Below are 24,641 nucleotides of genomic sequence, written 5' to 3'. Positions count from 1 at the left end.
TTGAAGCTTTTTTCCCTTTCATTTTCCATATGAATTGAATAATGAGTGTTATTTAATTTATTTACTTATTTTTGAGACAGGCTCTCACTCTGTCATCCAGGCTGGAGTGTAGTGGTACAATCAAGGCAATCCTCCCACCTCAGCCTCCCGAGGAGCTGGGACTACAGAGGGTCTACAGAGCCATGTGCCACCACACCTAGCTATTTAAAAAATTTTTTTTGTAGAGACAAGATCTCACTACGTTCCCCAGTCTGGTCTCCAACACCTGGGCTCACATGATCCTCCTGCCTTGGCCTCCCACAGTGCTGGGATTACAGGTGAGCCACTGTGCCTAGCCAGTATTATTTATGTTGAAAAAATAAGCATTATTAAAAATAGTACTTTAAGACTTTTATATAGACCTTAAAATTATATTTTTGGGGGAAAAAATCCTGTTTAAAGCTCTCTCTGTTTTGCTTTTGACGGTACAAACTGCATCTATGGTGGTGACAAACCATGGCAGGTTTTATAGCATTTGAAAAACATGAAAAATGAGATTCCAAAGAGAAAAGGTAACAAAAACACACATACATAAACCTAACTATAAAAAAGAGTATTAACATTTTACATAAAATAATTCTTTAATCAAGAATGAAATTAAATCCATAATTTTATAAAAATATACCACAGAAATGCTACTAAATTAAACAAAACCAAATATGAAACATAAAATAACTCAAGATACAAAAATCTTCTAAAGGCTACAGAGTTCACTGCAGAAAAAGCATTACAATTTAACATCTCTTCATGATAACTCTCAACAAACTAGGTACTGAAGGACACAATAAAGGCCATATATGGCAAACCCACAGCCAACAGCATACTGAATGAGAAAAAGCTGAAAGCTTTCCCTATAGGAAACGGAACAAGACAACAGTGCCCATTCTCACCATTCTTATTTAACATAGTATTGGAAGTCCTAGCCAGAGCAATTAGGCAAGAAAAAGAAATAAAGGGCATCCAAATTGGAAAGGAGAAAAACTGTCCTTATGTGCAGATGACATGATGTTAATGTGGAACACCCTAAAAGTTCCACCAAAAACCTCTTAGAACTGATTAATAAATAAACTTGCAGGACGGAAAATCAATACTCAAAATCAGTAACATATACCAACAAAAAACTAGCAGAGAAAGAAATCAAGAAAGCAGTTCTACTTACAATAGCTACAAAAATAAATAAATGAATAAAATACCTACAATTACATTTAACCAAGAAGGTAAAAGATATCTAAAAAAAAAAAAACCATAAAACACCATAAAAAAGACATCCCATGTTCATGATTAGAAGATTATGAAAACAACTACACTACCAAAAATAATCTATGTATAGATTCAATGCAATCCCTATTGCAATACCACTGACATTCTTCACGTAAGTAGAAGAAAACCATTCTAAAGTTCATATGGAACTATGAACAGTCAAAGCAATCCTGAGCAAAAAGAACAAAGCTGGATGCATCACACTATAAAACCTCAAAATACACTACAAAGCTATAGTAACCAAAACAGCATGGTACTGGCATAAAAGCAGACACACAGACCACTGGAACAGAATAAAGACCCCAGAAATAAATCCACATATTTACAGCCAACTGATTTTCGACATAGGTGCAAAGACCATTCACTGGGGAGAGGCCAGTCTCTTCACTAAATGGTGCTGTGAAAACAGGCAGAATGAAACCAGACCCCTTATTTCTCACCATACACAAAAATCAACTCAAAATGGATTAAATAATTAAATGTAAGACCTAAAATTATGAAAGTACTAAAAGATAATACAGGAGGAATGCTTCAGGACATTAGTCTGGACAAAGGTTTTTATGGAGAAGATACAAATGCAAAAACAAATGGGGTTATAGCAAAATAAAAGATTCTGCACAGCAAAGGCAGCAACAGAGTGAAGAGATGACTAGTAGAATGGGGGACATTTGCAAACTACTCATCTGACAAGGGATTGATATCCAGAACACACAAGGAACTCAATGGGCAAATGAGCTTAACAGACATCTCTTAAAAGAAGACATACAAACAACCAACTGGCATATGAAAAAATGCCCAACATACGAATCATCAGGGAAATGCAAATCAAAACCACAATGAGATATTCACTCACCGCTAGTATCAAAAAGACAAAAAATAACAAATGCTGGTGAGAATGCAGAGAAAGGGGAACTCTTATCCGCTGTTGGTGGGAATGTAAATCAGTTCAGGCATTGCAGAACATAGTATGGTGGATCCTCAAAAAATTAAAAATAGAACTACCATATGATCCAGCAATCTCACTACTGGGTATCTATCCAAAGGAATGAAAATCAGTAAGTGAAAGAGGTTCTGTACTCTCATTTATTGCCACATTATTAACAATAATACGGAATCAACCTAAGTGCTCATTAACAGAGGAATAAAGAAAATGTGGTATATATACAATGGAATACTATTCAGCCATAATAAAGAATAAAATTAAGTGATTCACAGCAACACAGATGCACTTGAAGAACATTATGTTAAGTGAAATAAGCCAACCACAGAAAGACAAATAGCATATGTTCTCACTTGTGGAAGACAAGTGAGTTAGAAGTCCAAGTTAAGGACTACTAAGAATTTGGCTTATTCTACCTTTGGGGAAACTAAAAAGTTGATCTCATGGAGGTAGAAGAGAATAGTGGTTACTAGAGGCTAGAAAGTGGCAAAGTGACAGGGGGAGAGGCTGTAGCCAGAGGTTAGTTAAATGAAATTATAACTAGGTAGGAGGGATAAATTCTAGTGTTCTATAACACTGCAAGGCAACTATAATTATTAACAATTTATTATATATTTTCAAATAGCTAAAAGAGCAAATTTTGAATGTTCCCAACACAAAGAAATGATAAATGTTTGAGGTGATGGCTCATTTATCCCGACCGGATCATTACACATCGTATACATGTATCAAAATATCACACTATACCCCATAAATATGTACAATTATGTCAATTAAAAATAATAAAAGTGGCTGGGCACGGTGGCTCACGCCTGTAATCCCAGCACTCTGGGAGGCCGAGACGGGCGGATGACAAGGTCAGGAGATCAAGACCATCCTGGCTAACATGGTGAAACCCTGTCTCTACTAAAAATACAAAAAAATTAGCCGGGCATGGTGGCAGGTGCCTGCAGTCCCAGCTATTCAGGAGGCTGAGGCAGGATAATGGCATGAACCCGGGAAGCAGAGCTTGCGGTGAGCCGAGATCTCGTCACTGCACTCCAGCCTGGGCAACAGAGCGCGACTCCATCCCCCAAAAAAATAACTAATAATAATAATAATAATAATAATAAAACAAAAAAAGCTTCAGTTCATTAATATCTTTAAGTAGATATAAGCAGTTTCCAATTTAACTCATGCAAGAGTGCTTCCAGTAACTTTTTTGCTGCTAGTCTTTAGTAGAATTCATCTTATACTCTATTGCTGCCTGGCTTAGACTTTGACTTACCCCAACCCCGCATCTGTGTCCCTTCTTTTTAACTTGTACCATTGCTGACCCACAGCTACAAGAAAATGGTTGGAAGAAGTGAAAGAGAGGTTAATAATTCCACACCAACCCCTGCCTCTTCCTCAGCTCCACCTTAATTACTGGTCAGGTCCTATCTTGTCCCCAGTCCCTATCCCATTTCTTCAGTCCTTCAAACACAGTACAGTCAGTCCTTTTATCCATGGGTTCCACATCCATGGACTGAAATACTGCATAGAGTCAATATAGTCTATCATGAATCAAAAATATTTAGGAAAAAAACAGATGATTATGTCTGCATTAAACTTGTACAGTCTTTTTTTTTTTTCCTTATTATACCCTAAACCAGGAGTGTCTAATCTTTTGGCTTCCCTTGGCCCCACTGGAAGAACTGTCTTGGGCCACACGAAAAATACGTTAACGACAGCTGATGAGCCAAAAAAAAAAAAAAAAAAAAAAAATCGCAAAAATTCTTATGTTTTAAGAAAGTTTACAAATTTGTGTTGGGCCGCATTCAAAGCTGTCCTGGGCTGCAAGTTGGACAAGTTTGCAGTAAATGATACAGTAAAATAATAACTATTTACATACCATTTACATTGTATTAGCAGTAATCTAGAGAAGATTTAAGGTATATAGCAGGATATGCATAGGTTATATGTAAATACTACAGTATTTTATATAAAGGACTTGAGCATCTACAAATTTTTGTGTCCATGGGGGTCCCGGAAGTAATCCCCAGATACCAAGGAAGAATTAATCATATTTAATATGCTTTAAGAGTCTCAGGATTCTTCTGAAAAGCAATGAAACTTGCTCCAGGAATTTATGACCAATCATAACACAGATCTATGGTATTACCTCTCAGAGATCAAATCTCAGAGGTTTAACTACCTAACAAAAAGAAAATAGGAAAGAAACACTGAATGGGATAACACAGTCCTACTACTAGCAGTAAAAACCCATTAAATTATTTTATAAAGAATAGTTTGCTTGCTTTGGATTCTCACTATGCCTTTCTTCATGGAATATTTTATTCTGTCTCCTTCAGCCTCAATCCAATCCCTTTTTTTTTGCCTGCACCCTGACATTCGTCCATCCCATAACACTGAGCCCTATAATCATAACTCCTCCTTAGTCAAGATCTTTTTGAATTCTGATCCTTTAACGGTCCAGTCTATTAGCTATTACACTATCCATACATTTTACTGTCATTAATGTTCTCATCTAGGTCAAAATTGAAAATAAAGACAATAAACAACCTTAAGCAAAATTTATGTGGCATGTTATTAGAGATTACTCGCTAGAGTGGCACTAATTAGAAAACACAGAAACTGAATTTATTGGGAAGCTACTATAATCATCAGGCACTGAGCTAGGCATTTTATATACTCAAGTCTCCCAACAACTTTGACAGGTATTAACAGCAGTCCCACATTCACAAAGAAACATGTTCAGAAAAGTTACAGACTTTACCAAAATGTAATAGCTTCTACTGGCAGTGCCAGAATTTGACTCCAGATATAATCTCCTTATTATACTGTCTTAGGATCTTTTTGGTACCTACATATAAGTCATGCATTAAGTTAAAAACTCAGTCAATATTTCTCTTTGTTGACAAGCGTATCACAGGAGACTATCACCAAAACTTTGCTGAAAGCCTTAAAACATATACTACATTCTTAAATTTTAAAAAGTGGAGGAGTGACATCAGCAGAATAGGAAGCCCCAGACCCTCCTTCTCTCAATGAGACACTGATTCAACAAAAATACATGGAGTAATTCCATTTGTGAAAAATCCAGAAATTAGTTAAAAGGTTCCTGCACCTAGGCAAGCACAAAACCACCTGTATCAAAGCTGTTAGGAAAATTCATGTCACTCACTTCCCAGACACTGTCATCACCCCACAGGGCAGTGCAATAGAGAAGAAACTCCCAACTCGTGGCTTCCTCCTCAGAAGGAAAACAGAAGACTAGAACATACATCTAATGATCTGACTTTTGGGGGCAACTGGTTTTTGTCGTGTCTGAATCTAATAGTTGAAAGACACCAAGTTGAGGACTACTAATAACAAAGGCAACAGCACTCACTCACCATTGTCCCCACCCCCAGCTCGGCATGAAGAAAGTTGAGAAAAACCCCCAACTCTTGGCTTCTCCCTGGAGAGGAAAAAAGTTAGACATGCATCCAAAGTTCTGACTTCACAGGGGCAGCGAGTGTTGCCTGGCTGGCTTCTGCCTCACCTGATTCAAAATGCAGATAGGACTCAGTATACTCTAGATGCCTGGGGGCCACTAAGAAGAAAAAAGAGCTGGGCCAGGAGCGGTGGCTCATGCCTGTAATCCTTGCACTTTGGGAGGCCAAGATGGGTGGATCACAAGGTCAGGAGATCGAGACCATCCTGGCTAACATGGTGAAACCCCGTCTCTACTAAAAATACAAAAAATTAGCTGGGCATGGTGGCAGGCACCTGTAGTTCCAGCTACTTGGGAGGCTGAGGCAGGAGAATCGCTTGAACTAGGGAGGCAGAGGTTGCAGTGAGCTGAGATCCTGTCACTGCACTCCAGCCTGGGCAACAGAGCAAGACTGTGTCTCAAAACAAACAAACAAACAAACAAACAGACAAACAAAAGAGTTGGATAGCTTATGGCAGCTCCAGATAATCTACAGACACCAGGGATAATCTACAGATACCAGGGATCAAAAGATTATAAACTATGAGAAAATAAACCAGCAAAACTTCTCTAATTGGAAATTCACAGGCAAAAATCCAGAGAGGACACAACCACAACCACAGAAAAGATATCTAAGAAATCCAGAATGTCTACACAGACATATTGGTAAAAGACTTTCCCCGCACAAAGTCTACAAAGGTGGCTTTTTTTTTCTGTTGTTGTTGTTAAATGCACGAATCCCAACACAAAGTAACAAGGCACATGAAGGACCATGAAAACATGGTCAATCAAAGAAACAAAATACACTTCCAAAACAATCCTAAATAAGTAGAAGTCTAAGGATTACATGACAAAGAATTTTTAAAAAGCCATCATAAAGACACTCAACAAGATCAAGAAAACAATGCATGAATCAAGTAAGAATATCAACAAAGAGACAGAAAATATTTTTAAAACCAAGAAATTTTGGAGCTAAAGAATAACTGAATTTAAGAATTCATTAGAGGGGTTCAAGAGCAGACTGGATCAAACAGAAGAAATAATCAGCAAACTCAAAGAAGGTCATTTGGAATTATTCTGTCAGACAAGCAAAATGAAGAAAGGATAAAGACAAGTAAAGAAAGGAACTTAATGGGACACCATTAAGCCAACCAATATAAGCAATATAAGTAATACGGAAGTTTCAGAAAGAGAAGAAAGAAACAGGCAAAAAAACAAAACAAAAATAAAAACACCATGTCATTTGGGGCCCAAAACTCCCCAAACTGGGGAAGAAAATGGGTATTCAGATTGAAGGAAGCCAATGAATGAGGATAAACCAAAATAAGTCCATATTCAGACATGTTATGTTCAAATTGTTCAAAACCAAGGAGAACAAAGCAGCCAAGATGCAAGCTACTCATCACATACAAGGGAGTCCCCAAAAGACTTTACAAAGCAGGAGAGAGTGAAATAACATATTCAAAGTACTGAAAGAAAACAACTGCCAACCAAGAATACTGTGTGTGTGTGGGGGGGGGGGGGGGGAGCAGTATATCATACTATTAAAAATGGTATACAATTTTTTATTTCTGGAATTTTCCATTTAATATTTTCAGACCATAGTTGACTAGGGGTTACTGAAACTGTGGAAAGCAAAACCATGGATAAAGGGGACTACTACATATCCAGAAAAACCATCCTTCAAAAATGAAGAAATATTTTTTCAGAATAAAAGCCAAGGGAGTTAATCATCACTAGAACTGCTTCACAAGAAATGCTAAAGTGGAGTCCCAAGTTAAATGAAAGGATGCTACCTAGCAATGCAAAAGCATATGAAAATATAAAGCTTGCTGATAAAGGTAAATATATAGACAAAATCAGAATACTGTAACACTGTAATGGTGGTGTGTAAATCACTTAATTGTGATATATAATTTAAAAGACAAAAGTATAAAAAACTTTATAAAAATATGTTGATGATACACAATATGAAAAGATGTAATCTGTGACATCAATAATATAAAGGATGAAGAGAGAGAGAAAAAGGTAGACACTTTCCATGTGACTAAAGTTAAGGTGTTATCAGGTTAAAATATTACTGTGAATATAAGATGATTTATATAAGCTCCAATAGCAACCATAAATGCCTACAAAAGACACGTAAAAGAAAATGAGAAAGAAATCACAGTTTGTCACTACAAAAAAAAAAAAAAGACACACAAAAGAGTAAGATATGGAAAAAGGGACAAAAAAGCTACAATACAGAGAGAAAATATTCAACAAAAAAGGCAATATAAGTCCTTCCCCATTAGTAATTACTTTAAATGTAAATGGACTAAACTCCCAAATCAAAGCACACTGAGTGGCTGAATGAATAAAAAAAAAAAGCTCCAATTGTATCATGTGTACACCTTAGATTTAAGGACACACACAGGCTGACAGCCAAAAGATGGAAAAAGATATTCCATGCAGATAATAACAAAAAAAGAGTAGGGGTAGCCATACTTACATTAGAGAAATTTTTGACTTAAAGGCAACATAGTGAGATCTTGTCTCTACAAAAAGTTTAAAAATTAGTCAGGTATGGTGGCATGTGTCTATAGCCCCGGCTACTTGGGAGGCTGAGGCAGGAGGATCACTTGAGCCCAGGAGTTTGAGACTGCAGTAAGCTATGGATCTCACCACTGCACTCAAGCGTGGGTGACAGGCCTAGACTCTGTCTCAAAAAAAAAAATCATCACATGAGACAAGGAAGGATATTCATTATATAAATGACAAAGGGATCAATTAATCTGGAAGATTTAACAATTCTAAATACGTATCCCACATTAGAGTACCTGATTATATGAAGCAAACAATGACAAAACTGAAAGGAGAAATTACAGCAACACAACAGGAGGTTTCAATACCCCTCTTTCAATAATGAATAGAAGATCAATAAGGGAGCAGAGGACTTGAACAACAATTAAGATCAAATGGATCTAACAGAAATATATAGAAAATTCCACCCAACAGGAGTAGAATACACATTCTTATCAAGTACACAGGGAACATTCTCCAAATTAGATCATATGTTAGGCCACAAAAATCTTAACACATTAAAGACGATCGAAATCATACCAAGTATCTTTTCACACCACAATGAAATGAAACTAAAAATCAAAAGCAGAGAAAAACTGAGAAATTCACAAATATGTGTAAATTAAACAACATTCTCCTAGAACAAGCACTGGGTCAAAGCAGAAATCAAAAGAAAAATTATAAATGTATTAAAATAAAAAAATAAAAAACACAACCTAACAAAATTTATGAGAAGCAGTAAAAGCAATACCAAGAGAAAGGTTTACAGTGGTAAGCCTATGTTAAAAAAAAAAAAAAATCTCAAATGAGAAATCTAACTTTACATCTCAAAGAACTAAAAAAAGAACATACTAAGCCTAAGATTAGCAGAAGGGAGGAAATAATAAAGATTGGAGCAAAAATAAATTAAATAGAGAATTTAATGAATCAATAAAACTGACAGTTGGTTTTTTGAAAAGATCAAAATTGACAAACCCTTAACTAGACTAAGAAAAAAATCAGAATTCATTTCTGAGTTTATTATTTATTTTATTAAAGAAGAATTAATGCCAATCCTATCCAAATTCTTCTGAAAAATTGAAAAGGATGAAACAATTCCAAACTCATTTTATGAGGCCAGCATTACTCTGACACCAAAGCCAGACAATGATATTATAAGAAAATTACAGACTAAAATCCCTGAGATACAAAAATCCTCAAACACTAGCAAACTGAATTCAAAAGCACATGAAAAGGATCACACACGAGGATCGTATACCTCAGACACCAAGATGGTTCAACAGACAAAAATCAAAATTGAATATGCCACATTAATAGAACAAAGGATTAAATTCACATGATCATCTCAATAGATGCAGAAAAAGCATTTGACAAAAATTCAATATCCTTTCATGATAAAACCATTCAATAAAGAGGAACAGAAGGAAATTATCTCAACATATTAAAGGCCATACATGGAAACCCTTAGCTAGTATCATACTCAATGGTGACAAACTGAAAGATTTTCCTGGCCAGGCATGGTGGCTCATGCTTATTATCCCAGCACTTTGGGAGGCCGATGTGGGTGGATCACCTGAGGTCAGGAGTTCGAGACCAGCCTGGCCAACATGGTGAAACCCCATCTCTACTAAAAATACAAAAAAATTTACCAGGTGTGGTGGCACACACCTGTAATCCCATCTACTCAGGAAGCTGAGACATGTGAATCACTTGAGCCCAGGAGGTGGAGGTTGTAATGAGCAGAGATCACGCCACTGCACTCCAGCCTGGGTGGCAGAGTGAGACTCTGTCTCAAAAAAAAAAAAATTCAGTCAAAGAAAGGGGTAACACACGGCACCTGGAAAATCGGGTCAGTCCCACCCTAATACTACGCTTCTCCAACAGGCCTGGAAAACGGCACACTAGGAGATTGTGTCCCGCACCTGGCGCCAAGTTTCAAGAACTACGCGAAGATTGCAGAAGCCTCAGTAGCAGATGCGATCAACTGGAAGAAAGGGTATCGCTGATGGAAGATGAAATGAATGAAATGAAGAGAGAAGGGAAGTTTAGAGAAAAAAGAATAAAAAGAAATGAACAAAGCCTCCGAGAAATTTGGGACTATGTGAAAAGACCAAACCTACGTCTGATTGGTGTACCTGAAAATGATGGGGAGAATGGAACCAAGTTGGAAAACACTCTGCAAGATATTATCCAGGAGAACTTCCCCAATCTAGCAAGGCAGGCCAGCATTCAGATTCAGGAAATACAGAGAACGCCACAAAGATACTCCTCGAGAAGGGCAACTCCAAGACACATAATTGTCAGATTCACCAAAGTTGAAATGAAGGAAAAAATGTTAAGGGCAGCCAGAGAGAAAGGTCGGGTTACCCACAAAGGGAAGCCCATCAACCTAACAGCTGATCTCTCAGCAGAAACTCTACAAGCCAGAAGAGAGTGGGGGCCGATATTCAACATTCTTAAAGAAAAGAATTTTCAACCCAGAATTTGCTATCCCGCCAAACTAAGCTTCATAAGTGAAGGAGAAATAAAATACTTTACAGACAAGCAAACGCTGAGTGATTTTGTCACCACCAGGCCTGCCCTAAAAGAGCTCCTGAAGGAAGCACTAAACATGGAAAGGAACAACCGGTTCCAGCCACTGCAAAAACATGCCAAATTGTAAAGACCATCGAGGCTAGGAAGAAACAATAGCAACTAACGAGCAAAATAACCAACTAACATCATAATGACAGGATCAGATTCACACATAACAATATTAACGTTAAATGTAAATGGGCTAAATGCTCCAATCAAAAGACACAGACTGGCAAACTGGATAAGGAGTCAGGACCCATCACTGTGCTGTATTCAGGAAACCCATCTCACGTGCAGAGACACACATAGACTCAAAATAAAGGGATGGAGGAAGATCTATCAAGCAACTGGAAAACAAAAAAAGGCAGGGGTTGCAATCCTAGTCTCTGATAAAATAGACTTTAAACCAACAAAGATCAAAAGAGACAAAGAAGGCCATTACATAATGGTAAAGGGATCAATTCAACAAGAAGAGCTAACTATCCTAAATATATATGCACCCAACACAGGAGCACCCAGATTCATAAAGCAAGTCCTCAGTGACCTACAAAGGGACTTAAACTCCCACACAATAATAATGGGAGATTTTAACACCCCACTGTCAACATTAGACAGATCAACGAGACAGAAAGTTAACAAGGATATCCAGGAATTGAACTCAGCTCTACATAAAGTGGACCTAATAGACATCTACAGAACTCTCCACCCCAAGTCAACAGAATATACATTTTTTTCAGCACCACACCACACCTATTCCAAAATTGACCACATAGTTGGAAGTAAAGCTCTCCTCAGCAAATGTAAAACAACAGAAATTATAACAAACTGTCTCTCAGACCACAGTGCAATCAAACTAGAACTCAGGATTAAGAAATTCACTCAAAACCGCTCAACTACATGGAAACTGAACAACCTGCTCCTGAATGACTATTGGGTACATAATGAAATGAAGGCAGAAATAAAGATGTTCTTTGAAACCAACGAGAACAAAGACACAACATACCAGAATCTCTGGGACACATTCAAAGCAGTGTGTAGAGGGAAATTTATAGCACTAAATGCCCACAAGAGAAAGCAGGAAAGATCCAAAATTGACACCCTAACATCACAATTAAAAGAACTAGAAAAGCAAGAGCAAACACATTCAAAAGCTAGCAGAAGGCTAGAAATAACTAAAATCAGAGCAGAACTGAAGGAAATAGAGACACAAAAAACCCTTCAAAAAATTAATGAATCCAGGAGCTGGTTTTTTGAAAAGATCAACAAAATTGATGGACCGCTAGCAAGACTAATAAAGAAGAAAAGAGAGAAGAATCAAATAGATGCAATAAAAAACGAAAAAGGGGATATCACCACCGATCCCACAGAAATACAATCTACCATCAGAGAATACTACAAACACCTCTATGCAAATAAACTAGAAAATCTAGAAGAAATGGATAAATTCCTCGACAAATACACCCTCCCAAGACTAAACCAGGAAGAAGTTGAATCTCTGAATAGACCAATAACAGGTTCTGAAATTGTGGCAATAATCAATAGCTTACCAACCAAAAAGAGTCCAGGACCTGACGGATTCACAGCTGAATTCTACCAGAGGTACAAGGAGGAACTGGTACCATTCCTTCTGAAACTATTCCAATTGATAGAAAAAGAGGGAATCCTCCCTAACACATTTTATGAAGCCAGCATCGTCCTGATACCAAAACCTGGCAGAGACATAACCAAAAAAGAGAATTTCAGACCAATATCCTTGATGAACATTGATGCAAAAATCCTCAATAAAATACTGGCAAACCGAATCCAGCAGCACATCAAAAAGCTTATCCACCATGATCAAGTGGGCTTCATCCCTGGGATGCAAGGCTGGTTCAACATACGCAAATCAATAAATGTAATCCAGCATATAAACAGAACCAAAGACAAAAACCATATGGTTATCTCAATAGATGCAGAAAAGGCCTTTGACAAAATTCAACAACCCTTCATGCTAAAAACTCTCAATAAATTAGGTATTGATGGGACGTATCTCAAAATAATAAGAGCTATGTATGACAAACCCACAGCCAATATCATACTGAATGGGCAAAAACTGGAAGCATTCCCTCTGAAAACTGGCACAAGACAGGGATGCCCTCTCTCACCGCTCCTTTTCAACATAGTGCTGGAAGTTCTGGCCAGAGCAATCAGGCAGGAGAAGGAAATAAAGGGTATTCAATTAGGAAAAGAGGAAGTCAAATTGTCCCTGTTTGCAGATGACATGATTGTATATCTAGAAAACCCCATTGTCTCAGCCCAAAATCTCCTTAAGCTGATTAGCAACTTCAGCAAAGTCTCAGGATACAAAATTAATGTACAAAAATCACAAGCATTCTTGTACACCAATAACAGACAAACAGAGAGCCAAATCATGAGTGAACTCCCATTCACAATTGCTTCAAAGAGAATAAAATACCTAGGAATCCAACTTACAAGGGATGTGAAGGACCTCTTCAAGGAGAACTACAAACCACTGCTCAATGAAATAAAAGAGGATACAAACAAATGGAAGAACATTCCATGCTCACGGGTTGGAAGAATCAATATCGTGAAAATGGCCATACTGCCCAAGGTCATTTATAGATTCAATGCCATCCCCATCAAGCTACCAATGACTTTCTTCACAGAATTGGAAAAAACTACTTTAAAGTTCATATGGAACCAAAAAAGAGCCCGCATCGCCAAGTCAATCCTAAGTCAAAAGAACAAAGCTGGAGGCATCATGCTACCTGACTTTAAACTATACTACAAGGCTACAGTAACCAAAACAGCATGGTACTGGTACCACAACAGAGACATAGATCAATGGAACAGAACAGAGCCCTCAGAAATGACGCCGCATAGCTACAGCTATCTGATCTTTGACAAACCTGACAAAAACAAGAAATGGGGAAAGGATTCCCTATTTAATAAATGGTGCTGGGAAAACTGGCTAGCCATATATAGAAAGCTGAAACTGGATCCCTTCCTTACACCTTATACAAAAATTAATTCAAGATGGATTAAAGACTTATATGTTAGACCTAAAACCATTAAAATCCTACAAGAAAACCTAGGCAATACCATTCAGGACATAGGCGTGGGCAAGGACTTCATGTCTAAAACACCAAAAGCAATGGCAACAAAAGCAAAAATCGACAAATGGGATCTCATTAAACTAAAGAGCTTCTGCACAGCAAAAGAAACTATCATCAGAGTGAACAGGCAACCTACAGAATGGGAGAAAATTTTTGCAACCTACTCATCTGACAAAGGGCTAATATCCAGAATCTACAATGAACTCAAACAAATTTACAAGAAAAAAACAAACAACCCCATCAAAAAGTGGGCAGAGGACATGAACAGACACTTCTCAAAAGAAGACATTTATGCAGCCAAAAAACACATGAAGAAATGTTCATCATCACTGGCCATCAGAGAAATGCAAATCAAAACCACAGTGAGATACCATCTCACACCAGTTAGAATGGCCATCATTAAAAAATCAGGAAACAATAGGTGCTGGAGAGGATGTGGAGAAATAGGAACACTTTTACACCGTTGGTGGGACTGTAAACTAGTTCAACCATTGTGGAAGTCAGTGTGGCGATTCCTCAGGGATCTCGAACTAGAAATACCATTTGACCCAGCCATCCCATTACTGGGTATATACCCAAAGGACTATAAATCATGCTGCTATAAAGACACATGCACACGTATGTTTATTGCAGCACTATTCACAATAGCAAAGAGTTGGAACCAACCCAAATGTCCAACAACGATAGACTGGATTAAGAAAATGTGGCACATATACACCATGGAATACTATGCAGCCATAAAAAATGATGAGTTCGTGTCCTTTGTAGGGACATGGATGAAACTGGAAAACATCATTCTCAGTAAACTATCGCAAGGACAAAAAACCAAACACCGCATGTTCTCACTCATAGGTGGGAATTGAACAATGAGAACTCATGGACACAGGAAGGGGAACATCACACTCCGGGGACTGTTGTGGGGTGGGGGGAGGGGGGAGGGACAGCATTAGGAGATACACCTAATGCTAAATGACGAGTTAATGGGTGCAGGAAATCAACATGGCACATGGATACATATGTAACAAACCTGCACATTGTGCACATGTACCCTAAAACCCTAAAGTATAAAAAAAAAAAAAAAAAATCTTGTTAAACAAATTCAGCTAAGTTGGAAGGTATAAAATCAATATACAAAAATCAGTTACATTTCTATACACTAACAACAATCAATCTGAAAAGGAGGTTAAGAAAATAATCCCATTTACAACAGCATTAGAAAGATTTAGACACTTAGGAATAAACTTAACCAGGGAGGTGAAAGACTTAAACACTGAAAACTACAAAAAAAAAAAAGCGCTGAATGAAATAAAAGACACAAATAAATAGAAAGACATCTCATGTTCGTGAATCAGAAGACTTAATATTACTCAAATTACTATACTACTGAAAGCAATACAGCAATACAAAATCCCAACAGCATTTTTTGCAGAAATAGAAGACATAATCCTAATATCCATACGGAACCACAAAGGCCTCACACTAACTTTAAAACATATGACAAAACTACAGTAATCAAAACAGTATAGTACTAGCAAAAAAACAGACATAAATGGACCAGTGGAACAAAATAGAGAACCAGAAATAAAGCCACTGATGTATGATCCAACAATCTTCTACAAGGGTGCCAGACTACACAATGGAGAAATGACAATCTCTTTAATAAATGGTGCTAGGAAAACTGGATTTCCACATGCAATAGAATCAAACTAGACCTTTATCTTATACCATACACAAAAATCAACTCTAAATGGATTAAAGACTTAAATGTAAGACCTGAAACTATAAAACTTCTTGAAGAAAACATAGAAGAAAAGCTTCTTGACGTTGATATGGGCAATAATTTCTTGGATATGACACCAAAAGCATAGGCAACAAAAGCAAAAATAGAAAAGTGGGATTACATCAAACTAAAAAGTATATGTGCAGTAAAAAAAAAAAACAAAACAGTGAATACAGTGAAAAAGTAACCTACAGAATGGGAGAAAATATTTGCAAACCATATATCTGACGAGTGTTTAATATGCAAAATGCAAAAGAAACCCCCACAATTCAATAACAAAATAAATAACCCAATTTAAAAATCAGCGAAGAACTTGAACGGCACTTCTCCAAAGAAGATATACAAATGGCCAACAGATTGGGTATTATATATATGCTGTATACATGCTATACATACACACAGATGTATATGTATACAAATGGTATATGAAAAGATGCTCAACATCAGTAATCATCAGGGAAACACAAATAAAAAACACAGTGAGCTATAAGGCAAATACTATACTATTGGAAAGAATGTAAAATGGTACAGTCAGTATGAAAACAGTATGGAGGTTCCTCGAAAAATAAAAAGTTGAACTACCATATTATCTATCAATCCCACTTCTAGGTATTTGTCTGACAGAATTAAAAGTAGAGTCTCAAAGAAGTATTTGCATTGCCATGTTCATGATGAATTATTCACAATAGCCAAGAGGTGGAAATAATCTAAAAGCCCATCAGCATGACTGGATAAATATGTGTATACATACAATGAAATGCTACTCAGCCTTAAAAAATGAAGGAAATATTGTCATGTTACAATATGGATGAAACTTGAAGACATTATGCTAGGTGAAATAAGCCAGTCACAGGACAAAAATTGCAGGATTCAACTTATATGAGGTATCTGTTAATCACACTGATGGAGGGAGAAAGTAAAATGGTGGTTGCCAGGGATATGGGGCAGAGGAAAATGGGGACCTGCTGTGCAATGGGTATAGAGTTTCAGTCATACAAGATGAAGAAGTTCTAGAGATTTGCTGTATAAGAATGCACATATAGTTGTACTGTATACTTAAAAATATGTTAATAGATTTCATGTTATATATTTTTTACCACAATTTTAACAAGGGGATGGGAGGCATGAAATTTGTATGGCATGACTTGTCCACATTCAAATGCCAGCCACCTTCCAGGGATCGTTTCCATTTGCAAGAACTCAGATCTTTATGAAATTATCTTTATGGAACTGGACCGACAACAAGCTTTCCTGTATGGTTTTCAAATGCCACTTTCCACTTCTGAGAAATCAGAACATTTATCCATCTTTAATCTTCAACTACCTTTCCTTTCATTAAGATTTTCCAGAAATTATTTACAGTAGTTTAGAAAATTCAACGGCAAGTTCTCTTAGTATTCTGAGAAGAAACTGATCTGGGACAGAAGATTTTAAATAAATGGTAGATGTTTACCTGCTCTCTTACATGCTACTACTCACCTATCTCAATTTCCCTCTGACCAATGTTTCTTTGTACCCTTTCCAAATTAATATGCATTCTCTCATAGAGAATGTTCTAAAACAAACTAAAAAAAAATTGAACAGGTGGCTCATGCCTGTAATCCCAGCACTTTGGGAGGCCAAGGCATGTGGATCACTTGAGGCCAGGAGTTTGAGACCAGCCTGGCCAACATAGTGAAACCCCATCTCTACTAAAAATACAAAAAACATTAGCTGGGTGAGGTGGTGGGTGCCTGTAATCCCAGCTACTCGCGAGGCTGAGGCAGGAGAATCGCTTGAACCCCGGTTGCGAACGTTGCAGTGAGTCGAGATCAGCCATTGCACTCCAGCCTGGGGAACAAGAGCGAAACTCTGTCTCACACACACAAAAAAAAGTTGAACAATTTTACTTTCTCATAACTGCTCCTATTATATCAAACAGCAGGCCCAAGCTTTTAACAGTACAATTAAAATACTCAAATATATGATTCTTACAAATAGCAATGATTTATATAATTTTTTAAAATATAGCTATTAAAATTCTAATTTCACTGCTTACTTTTAAATACGCAGCTGCCTCTTGAACAGAAAGCGTTCTTTGACTAGAACTGCCACATTCATGATCTCCTGGAAAGATTAGCATATTATTAATTTTGATTAAACAGAAGAAAACAAATAATTAATTCAAATATTTTATATATTATATAATTACAGGTTATATTATTATAATCAGTAAAGAAAGAACATGAATATTATACTTTCTAGAAGAAATTCCAGTAAGAATATAAGCAAAGAAATTCCAGTAAGAATATAAACAAACAACTACCCTTACATTAACCACAACTTTTAAATGCATTTCAGTCCAAACAAGAACATATCTTCCTCTTATATTCCCAACTAAATTGTAAGCTGGTATAGGAACTATGTCACACTGATGCCTATCCACAGATCTTGGCACACAAGACGCCCTCCAGAAATATGTATTATTCCTAAAAGGGAAAAAATTAAGCAAATTCATTGTGCTAACTTAACTTACACATCTATTCTTAAAGCTAACCATTTAAGGGTTCAAATAAGTTTGAATTTATTAATGAATTAAAGTATGTGCATTTTCAGAGTATAACTAATCCTATCTTTAGCAAGCAGTGTGCCTGCCTTAAAAACTGTTATAACATAACCAGGTGTGGTAGTGTGCGTCTGTAGTCCCAATTACTCGGGAAGCAGAGGCAAGAAGACAGCTTGACTCCCTGAATTTGAAGCTGCAGTGAGCTGTGATCACCCTACTTCACTCCAGCCTGAGTGACAGAAAAGATCCTGTCTCAAAAAAATCTTAAAAAAAAAAAAAACTGGTTATAACAGACCAACAGGGAAATCAGGTACAAGTTTTCACCTATGATCTGGTTTCTACAAAGGGATGTGCTACATATAAATCTTTGGAAAACTACATTTATCTTTTCTTATAATTGTTGATAAGAAGCGAATTCAAGGCTTTTTCTTTAGACTGTAAGTGGTTATTAGAAATAAATTATCCTCATATTGAACTCCAATTGTCATGTTTTCCCTTCCCTGTGTCTTTGAAGTAGTTAAAAAGCTTTTGTTAACATGAAAGTAGAATAATTAAAGTAAAATCCTTGGCAAATGTTTCTAAAAGTAGCCATGTTTTTATTTCAGTTTTGTTCAAGTAATCATTTTAATGTCAGTAGCTATAAAAAGGGGAGAAGTACCTATTAGATGAACAAGTCTTGAAAGTTTATTAGTGCATCCTCAGAGATTTAGATCCCATAGATTTAGGCAGAGGTCTGCAAATTACAGCCCATGGGTCAAATCTGGCCTACTCTGGTTTCTATAAATGAAGTTTTATTGGAATACAGCCAAGCTCATTCACTTATGTAGTATTTATGGCTGCTTTCATGGTATAACATAACTGAGTGGTTGTGACAGAGGCAAACTAACCTACAAAGCCTAAAATATCCACTATCTGGTCCTTCACAGAAAAAAAGCTTGCTGACCCTTACTCAAGGGGAAAGAATATGTATCTTTAAAAGCACATCAGATTATGCTGATTTAGCTGGCCATGAACCATACTTGATAAAACAAGGCTACAGAGATAGCTGTAGAAGCTTGTGTTCGCAATATCCCTAGCTAGCGTAACTAGCATATACTTAACCTGTCTCTGGGTGCTACAGCATACCAAATAAATGTCATTAGCTTGAAGTGTGTGAATGACAATCAAAGCAAAGAAGGCTTTTAGTGATACAATGCAGAATTAAAAGCTTAAAAAATTGACCAGAATTAAGAACCCAATGGACAAAACAAAGAAAGATGACAGGATGGGAAACTGTCAGGATCCTAAATACCTCCATTCAACCAGAGAAGTTCCATATTTACCTATAGGCTGCTACCAATAATCTGGTTTACACAAAAGATCTGCTACATAGAAAAGTTTGAAAACTGCATTTTTCTTTTCTTATGACTGCTTACAAGAATCCAAGTCTCTTCTTTCAGATTATATGTTAAAAAAAAAAAGACTAAAAAAACGTAATAGATAAGCTGCTACTGAAGTTTACATGTGCTAAACTTGATACCAATTCATCTATAATAAATTATTCCCATTTCAGACAAGTTGACTACCTTAGAGCTCTCAAAGAATTACTAAGAGCAGAATACGAGGAAAATGCAATTAATCCAGAGAGAAAATTACAGGAGAATAAATTTACTTTATCAAACAGAATGATACCTATACAACCAATAAAAGAAAATCTGCATTTGTATATTTAATCCAAGATTTTAGTTAATTCATTGCTTACCTAATTCCTCTGATACTTAAGCTTTCCGGATTTTTTGTTACCATTAATGCAATAAAGAAATTTATCAACTTTATAACTATATTATATATATATTACCTCTAATACAGATGGCAGGCAGGAAAAAAGCCTTGATTAAATACATATATAAAAATCAAAAATCACTCTGCATAAGTAATGAAAACTTCTAAAGAAAAATATTTCATAAATATAACACTGGACTTGGAAAAAAATTTTCTACTAATAACATACTACATACATTTTTCAAAACATTTTTAGCAACTATAAGTTAAAACAATTACCTGCAAGCTGTGCCAATCGATCATGAAGCTTATATAATGTGTTCATCATAAGATTTTTTTCACTTTCCTAAAATTAAGAGAAGTTATTATGAAATATCCAATTCCAAGAAAAAAAAAACACCAAATAATTCTTAATCAAAAAGAAAAACAGTAAATTTAAAATCACAGAAGCCACATAATCTGAAAGACAAATTCACATTTAAGTAATGGGCACCATATTTTTAAGAAACCTTAATCTAAGACTCTAAATTATTACCCTAAATATTTCACTTTCTGGAGAATGATTTAAAAATTGGCATAAGGTTCGTGCCAAAAAAGGTCTCACAGACAACAAACTCCATCAATCACCAAAGCAATGTTCCCAATCCCCCTCTACACAGTGTATTCTTATGTAAACTGTTCATATGAGACTGTTTTCTTCATCAAGGCTGCCCTTCATGTCTTGTTTTAATCTAACTCAACCACATAAAACTAAGGGAATGAGTACTGGCACGGTGACTGATACTCAGTCCTCTCCTAGGCTCCCAAGGTGCCCCTGTACAAACTTATGAACCGTTAAAATGAAACAAATATTAAATAAACATCTACTAGGACTTAAGAACTGTTCTCTCAGCAAAGCGAGAGACCCAGTGAACAAGATGGTTCCTGTACTCAAGGGCAAAAAACATATTAAATGTTACATAACAACTGCAGAGTAATACAGAAGACTCTCTTCCCTCCTTCTTCTGTAAATACAGAAGGAGGGAAGAAGGGAAGAGAATTTATGGAACAGAATATTTGAGTTTGGTTTAAAAGGAAAAAATAACAGATCAGAATTCTAGGCAATGGGAAAGACCCTGAGCAAGGGCATGAAGGCATGAAAGCATTGGTTATATTTCTTACATAACCAGTAGCCTTGTTTGATTCTGCAAACTACTAGAAAAGTTGTTTAGTATTAACTACCAGACAGCCTTGGATAGCAAGACAGAGAGTTTGACTTCATTCTGAAAATTTAGCAGGAGAGTAAAACAGACTTGTGCATCAGGAATACTACCCGGGCCAGAATGTAGAATGTACAGGCTGGCCTGGAAGCAGAAATAATTGTATGAAAAGAGTCCAGATAGAGAATTATTGCAATGGTACAGCCTAAGTACTTGCCAAGTAGTCTAAAGCAACAAGACCTCCAATTTAAGAGCAATTACAATCAGGAGGGATCGACATAAATGATGGAGGGCAGGGTGGGGAGGGAGTAATAGCTTATTGTACTATCTAAAATAAGTCCATGATTCATCAGGGGGCTCTGTCTTTATTACTTTCTTTCTTCCTGAAGTTTCCAACAAAACAGATGTACTGGATGAATAGATCATGGAGCAAATTGAAGCAAGATATAAAAGACTGGAAAAGTAACATTTATATGTCTAATAATATGCAACCTCAAGCATTTATTTTGTGGTGTATGTGCAGGGACAGAAGAGAACATGTTTGCACACTATGGGTGGCACGCTTTTGTCACTGCAGCTTTAATCGGTTATACTAAGAGGAATACTCATCAAAAGTGCCAAGATCCTACCACCAGAATACCTGGTTTTATATCAGATGGTTGACTGAGATGTTACTTATTCATTCAGTTTACTACTTGCCTTCCTACATATATATATATTTTTGCCTCAATTTTATCTTAATCAGATTCTGAATCAAGCCAGTCCTTATCTTCACATAAGATCAAAAATTCAAACTGCAAAAATTAGACATCAAAAAGTAACAGTAGGCTGGGTGTGGTGGCTCACGCCTGTAATCCCAGCACTTTGGCAGCCCGAGGAGGGTGGATCGCGAGCTAAGCGTGGTGGCATGCGCCTGTATTCCCAGCTACTTGGGAGGCTGAGGCAGGAGAATCACTTGAACCCAGGAGGCGGAGGTTGCAGTGAGCGGAGACCATGCCACTGTACTCCAGCCTGGTGACACAGCGAGACTCTGTCTCAAAAAAAATAAGAGCAAGGGCTGAAACAGGATTCTGAAACCTAAGCATTTGTGATACATTAAATCACAAAATCATTTTTAATAAATATCTTCAACATAACAGGATGAGTAGGTGTTCCAATGACAGTGTAGCTTATGGATGTGACACATAAAACCAAGGTGAATCTAGTTAAGTTTTGGGATTAAAGCAATGGGAAGTGGTGTGTTTCTTTTCCTTTCATCTGGAAAAGAGACTTATTTTCTTTTTGTTTTATACGTCCTATCATACCCTTCCTTCACTCCCCTTTCAAAAACAAAACAAAATTTAAACATTTGGCATCTGTCCTCTGATTACATCTTTAATAAACATAAGAGGGACCTGGGAATAAACTTTAGCTTTTGATTCACAGATATTAAACACTGGACTAGATAAATAGAAGTAACAACACTTAACCAGATGGAACTGATCTCATACTGGATGACATACATACTGTTACATTCTCATACAAATAACTTAAGAACTCAGAAAGCTCAACTATAGTTTTTTACGAGAATTATCTTTCCATTGAAAATTTATTTAAGGCCGGGTGCAGTGGCTCACACCTGAAATTCCAACAGTTTGGGAGGCTGAGCCAGGAGAATTGCTTGAGCTCAGAAATTTGAGACCAGCCTGGGCAATGTGGCAAAACCCCATCTCTACAAAAAAATACAAAATTTAGCTGGGTGTGGTGGTATGCACCTGTAGACCCAGCTCCTCAGGGGACTGAGGTGGGAGGATAACTTGAGCCCAGGAGGTTGAGGCTGCAGTGAGTTGTGATCATGCCACTGCACTCCAGCCTGGGTGATAAAAATGAGACCTTGTCTCAAAAAACTAAATAAGCAAAAAAAACCAAACAGAGTTTAAATGACCATCTATCTACTAGAAGGGCCTCAACTGCTATCCAAATGACCAACTAAATTATAATCTAAGTAGGTGTTTATGAGATATACTATTTATCTATCTATCTATCTATCTATCTATCTATCTATCTATCTATCTATCTTTACAGTCTTGCTCTGTCACTCAGGCTGTAGCAGAGTGCAGTGGCATGATGATATATGCTATTAAGTGAATGAATACATTTTGAGAAAGAAACAGAAAGGTTTTGGTTCAATTATCTTTAGTATAAGTACACTAAACTAGCAGTAAATCTGAAAAGTATACAAATCAACTTTTAAACTTACTTACTGGTTTACAGTTTGATTACACTCTTCTTCCATTTTGACTGCTTTTCAGATGGTCTCCTAATATTTCAGCTTAATGTCTAACTACTGGCTTCCCTAATCATTCTGCAAACTAGTTAAAGTTCCACAAGTAAATACATAAAATAAGCTTTCAAATAATCTTTCATTAAATAAAAGCAATTTTGTAATTTGAATTAGCTATTTTCTAATTGTGTTTTAGTAAGGCCCAGATTATTGTTTTTCATTTTGGAGGGAGAAAAATCTATAGGGTGACTCTATCCAATTTTCTCATATATTGTCACCATTAAATATTTCCCTCTTCAATCCTCAGCCAATTTTCTCTTCAAGCATATTTTTAACTGTTTGCATTATGCCTTTGATTAAATAATAATGAATTTTAACACTTGTGATATGGTTTGGCTCTGTGTCCCCACCCAAATCTTACCTTGAATTGTAATAATCCCCATGTGTTGTGGGAGGCAGTGGTGGGACGTAACTGAATCATGCATGGGGTGGGTTTTTTTCCCCATGCTATTCTCGTGATGAATAGTGAGAAAGTCTCATGAGATCTGATGGTTTTATAAAGTAGAGTTGCCCTGCATATATTCTGTTGCCTGCCACCAGATAAGACATGACTTTCACCTTCCGCCACAATTGTGAGGCCTCCCCAGCCAAACTGTGAGTCAATTAAACCTCTTTCCTTTATAAATTACCCAGTCTCGGTATGTCTTTATTAGCAGCGTGAGAACAGACCAATACAACTTGGCAAGGGGCCCTGTACAGAATGAGCATTTAATATAAGTAAACAGCCACTATCTTCACTATAATTATTACTATTATTCAGAAGTTCAGAACTTCAGTTTCTTCCTTGGGGAAAATTAAACAGAAGAAAATAGTCTTCTATTTCCAATGTTCAATAAGTATACTGTACCAAATTTAAATTATGACACTGTAGCAGTGTTATACTTAATAATGCAATTGAAAAAGCCAACTTTGTTTTAAACAATTATCACTGCAATAGAATATTACTAATCATTTCAGAGTTCCACTTTAACAATAGAAAGTAATATTCTATGGATGTGATTACACATTATTACACATCCTTCAGTACAAGAAATAATGTTTTCTATACAGGTCTATAGAACAGTTCCTATAATAAAAAATTAACA

At 36.6% G+C, this 24,641-nt stretch overlaps 1 protein-coding gene across 1 annotated transcript in view; it reads right to left on the bottom strand.

Annotated features, from left to right (window-relative positions):
* The window catches only part of LEMD3 (LEM domain containing 3), a 91,784-nt gene that overhangs the window by 16,949 nt on the left and 50,194 nt on the right, over positions 1 to 24,641 (bottom strand). Inside the window, exons 3-4 of the mRNA XM_032170656.2 lie at positions 20,314 to 20,380; positions 17,767 to 17,834 (exon numbers count right to left, since the gene is read on the bottom strand). Coding sequence (XP_032026547.1) covers positions 17,767 to 17,834; positions 20,314 to 20,380 — 135 coding nt within the window. The remainder of the gene's footprint in view (positions 1 to 17,766; positions 17,835 to 20,313; positions 20,381 to 24,641) is intronic.

This window comes from Hylobates moloch, unplaced genomic scaffold (genome assembly GCF_009828535.3).
Source record: "Hylobates moloch isolate HMO894 unplaced genomic scaffold, HMol_V3 SCAFFOLD_12, whole genome shotgun sequence".
Taxonomy (NCBI): domain Eukaryota; kingdom Metazoa; phylum Chordata; class Mammalia; order Primates; family Hylobatidae; genus Hylobates; species Hylobates moloch.
Note: the sequence above shows the minus strand (reverse complement) of the source record. Positions and strands in the feature narration are given on the sequence as shown.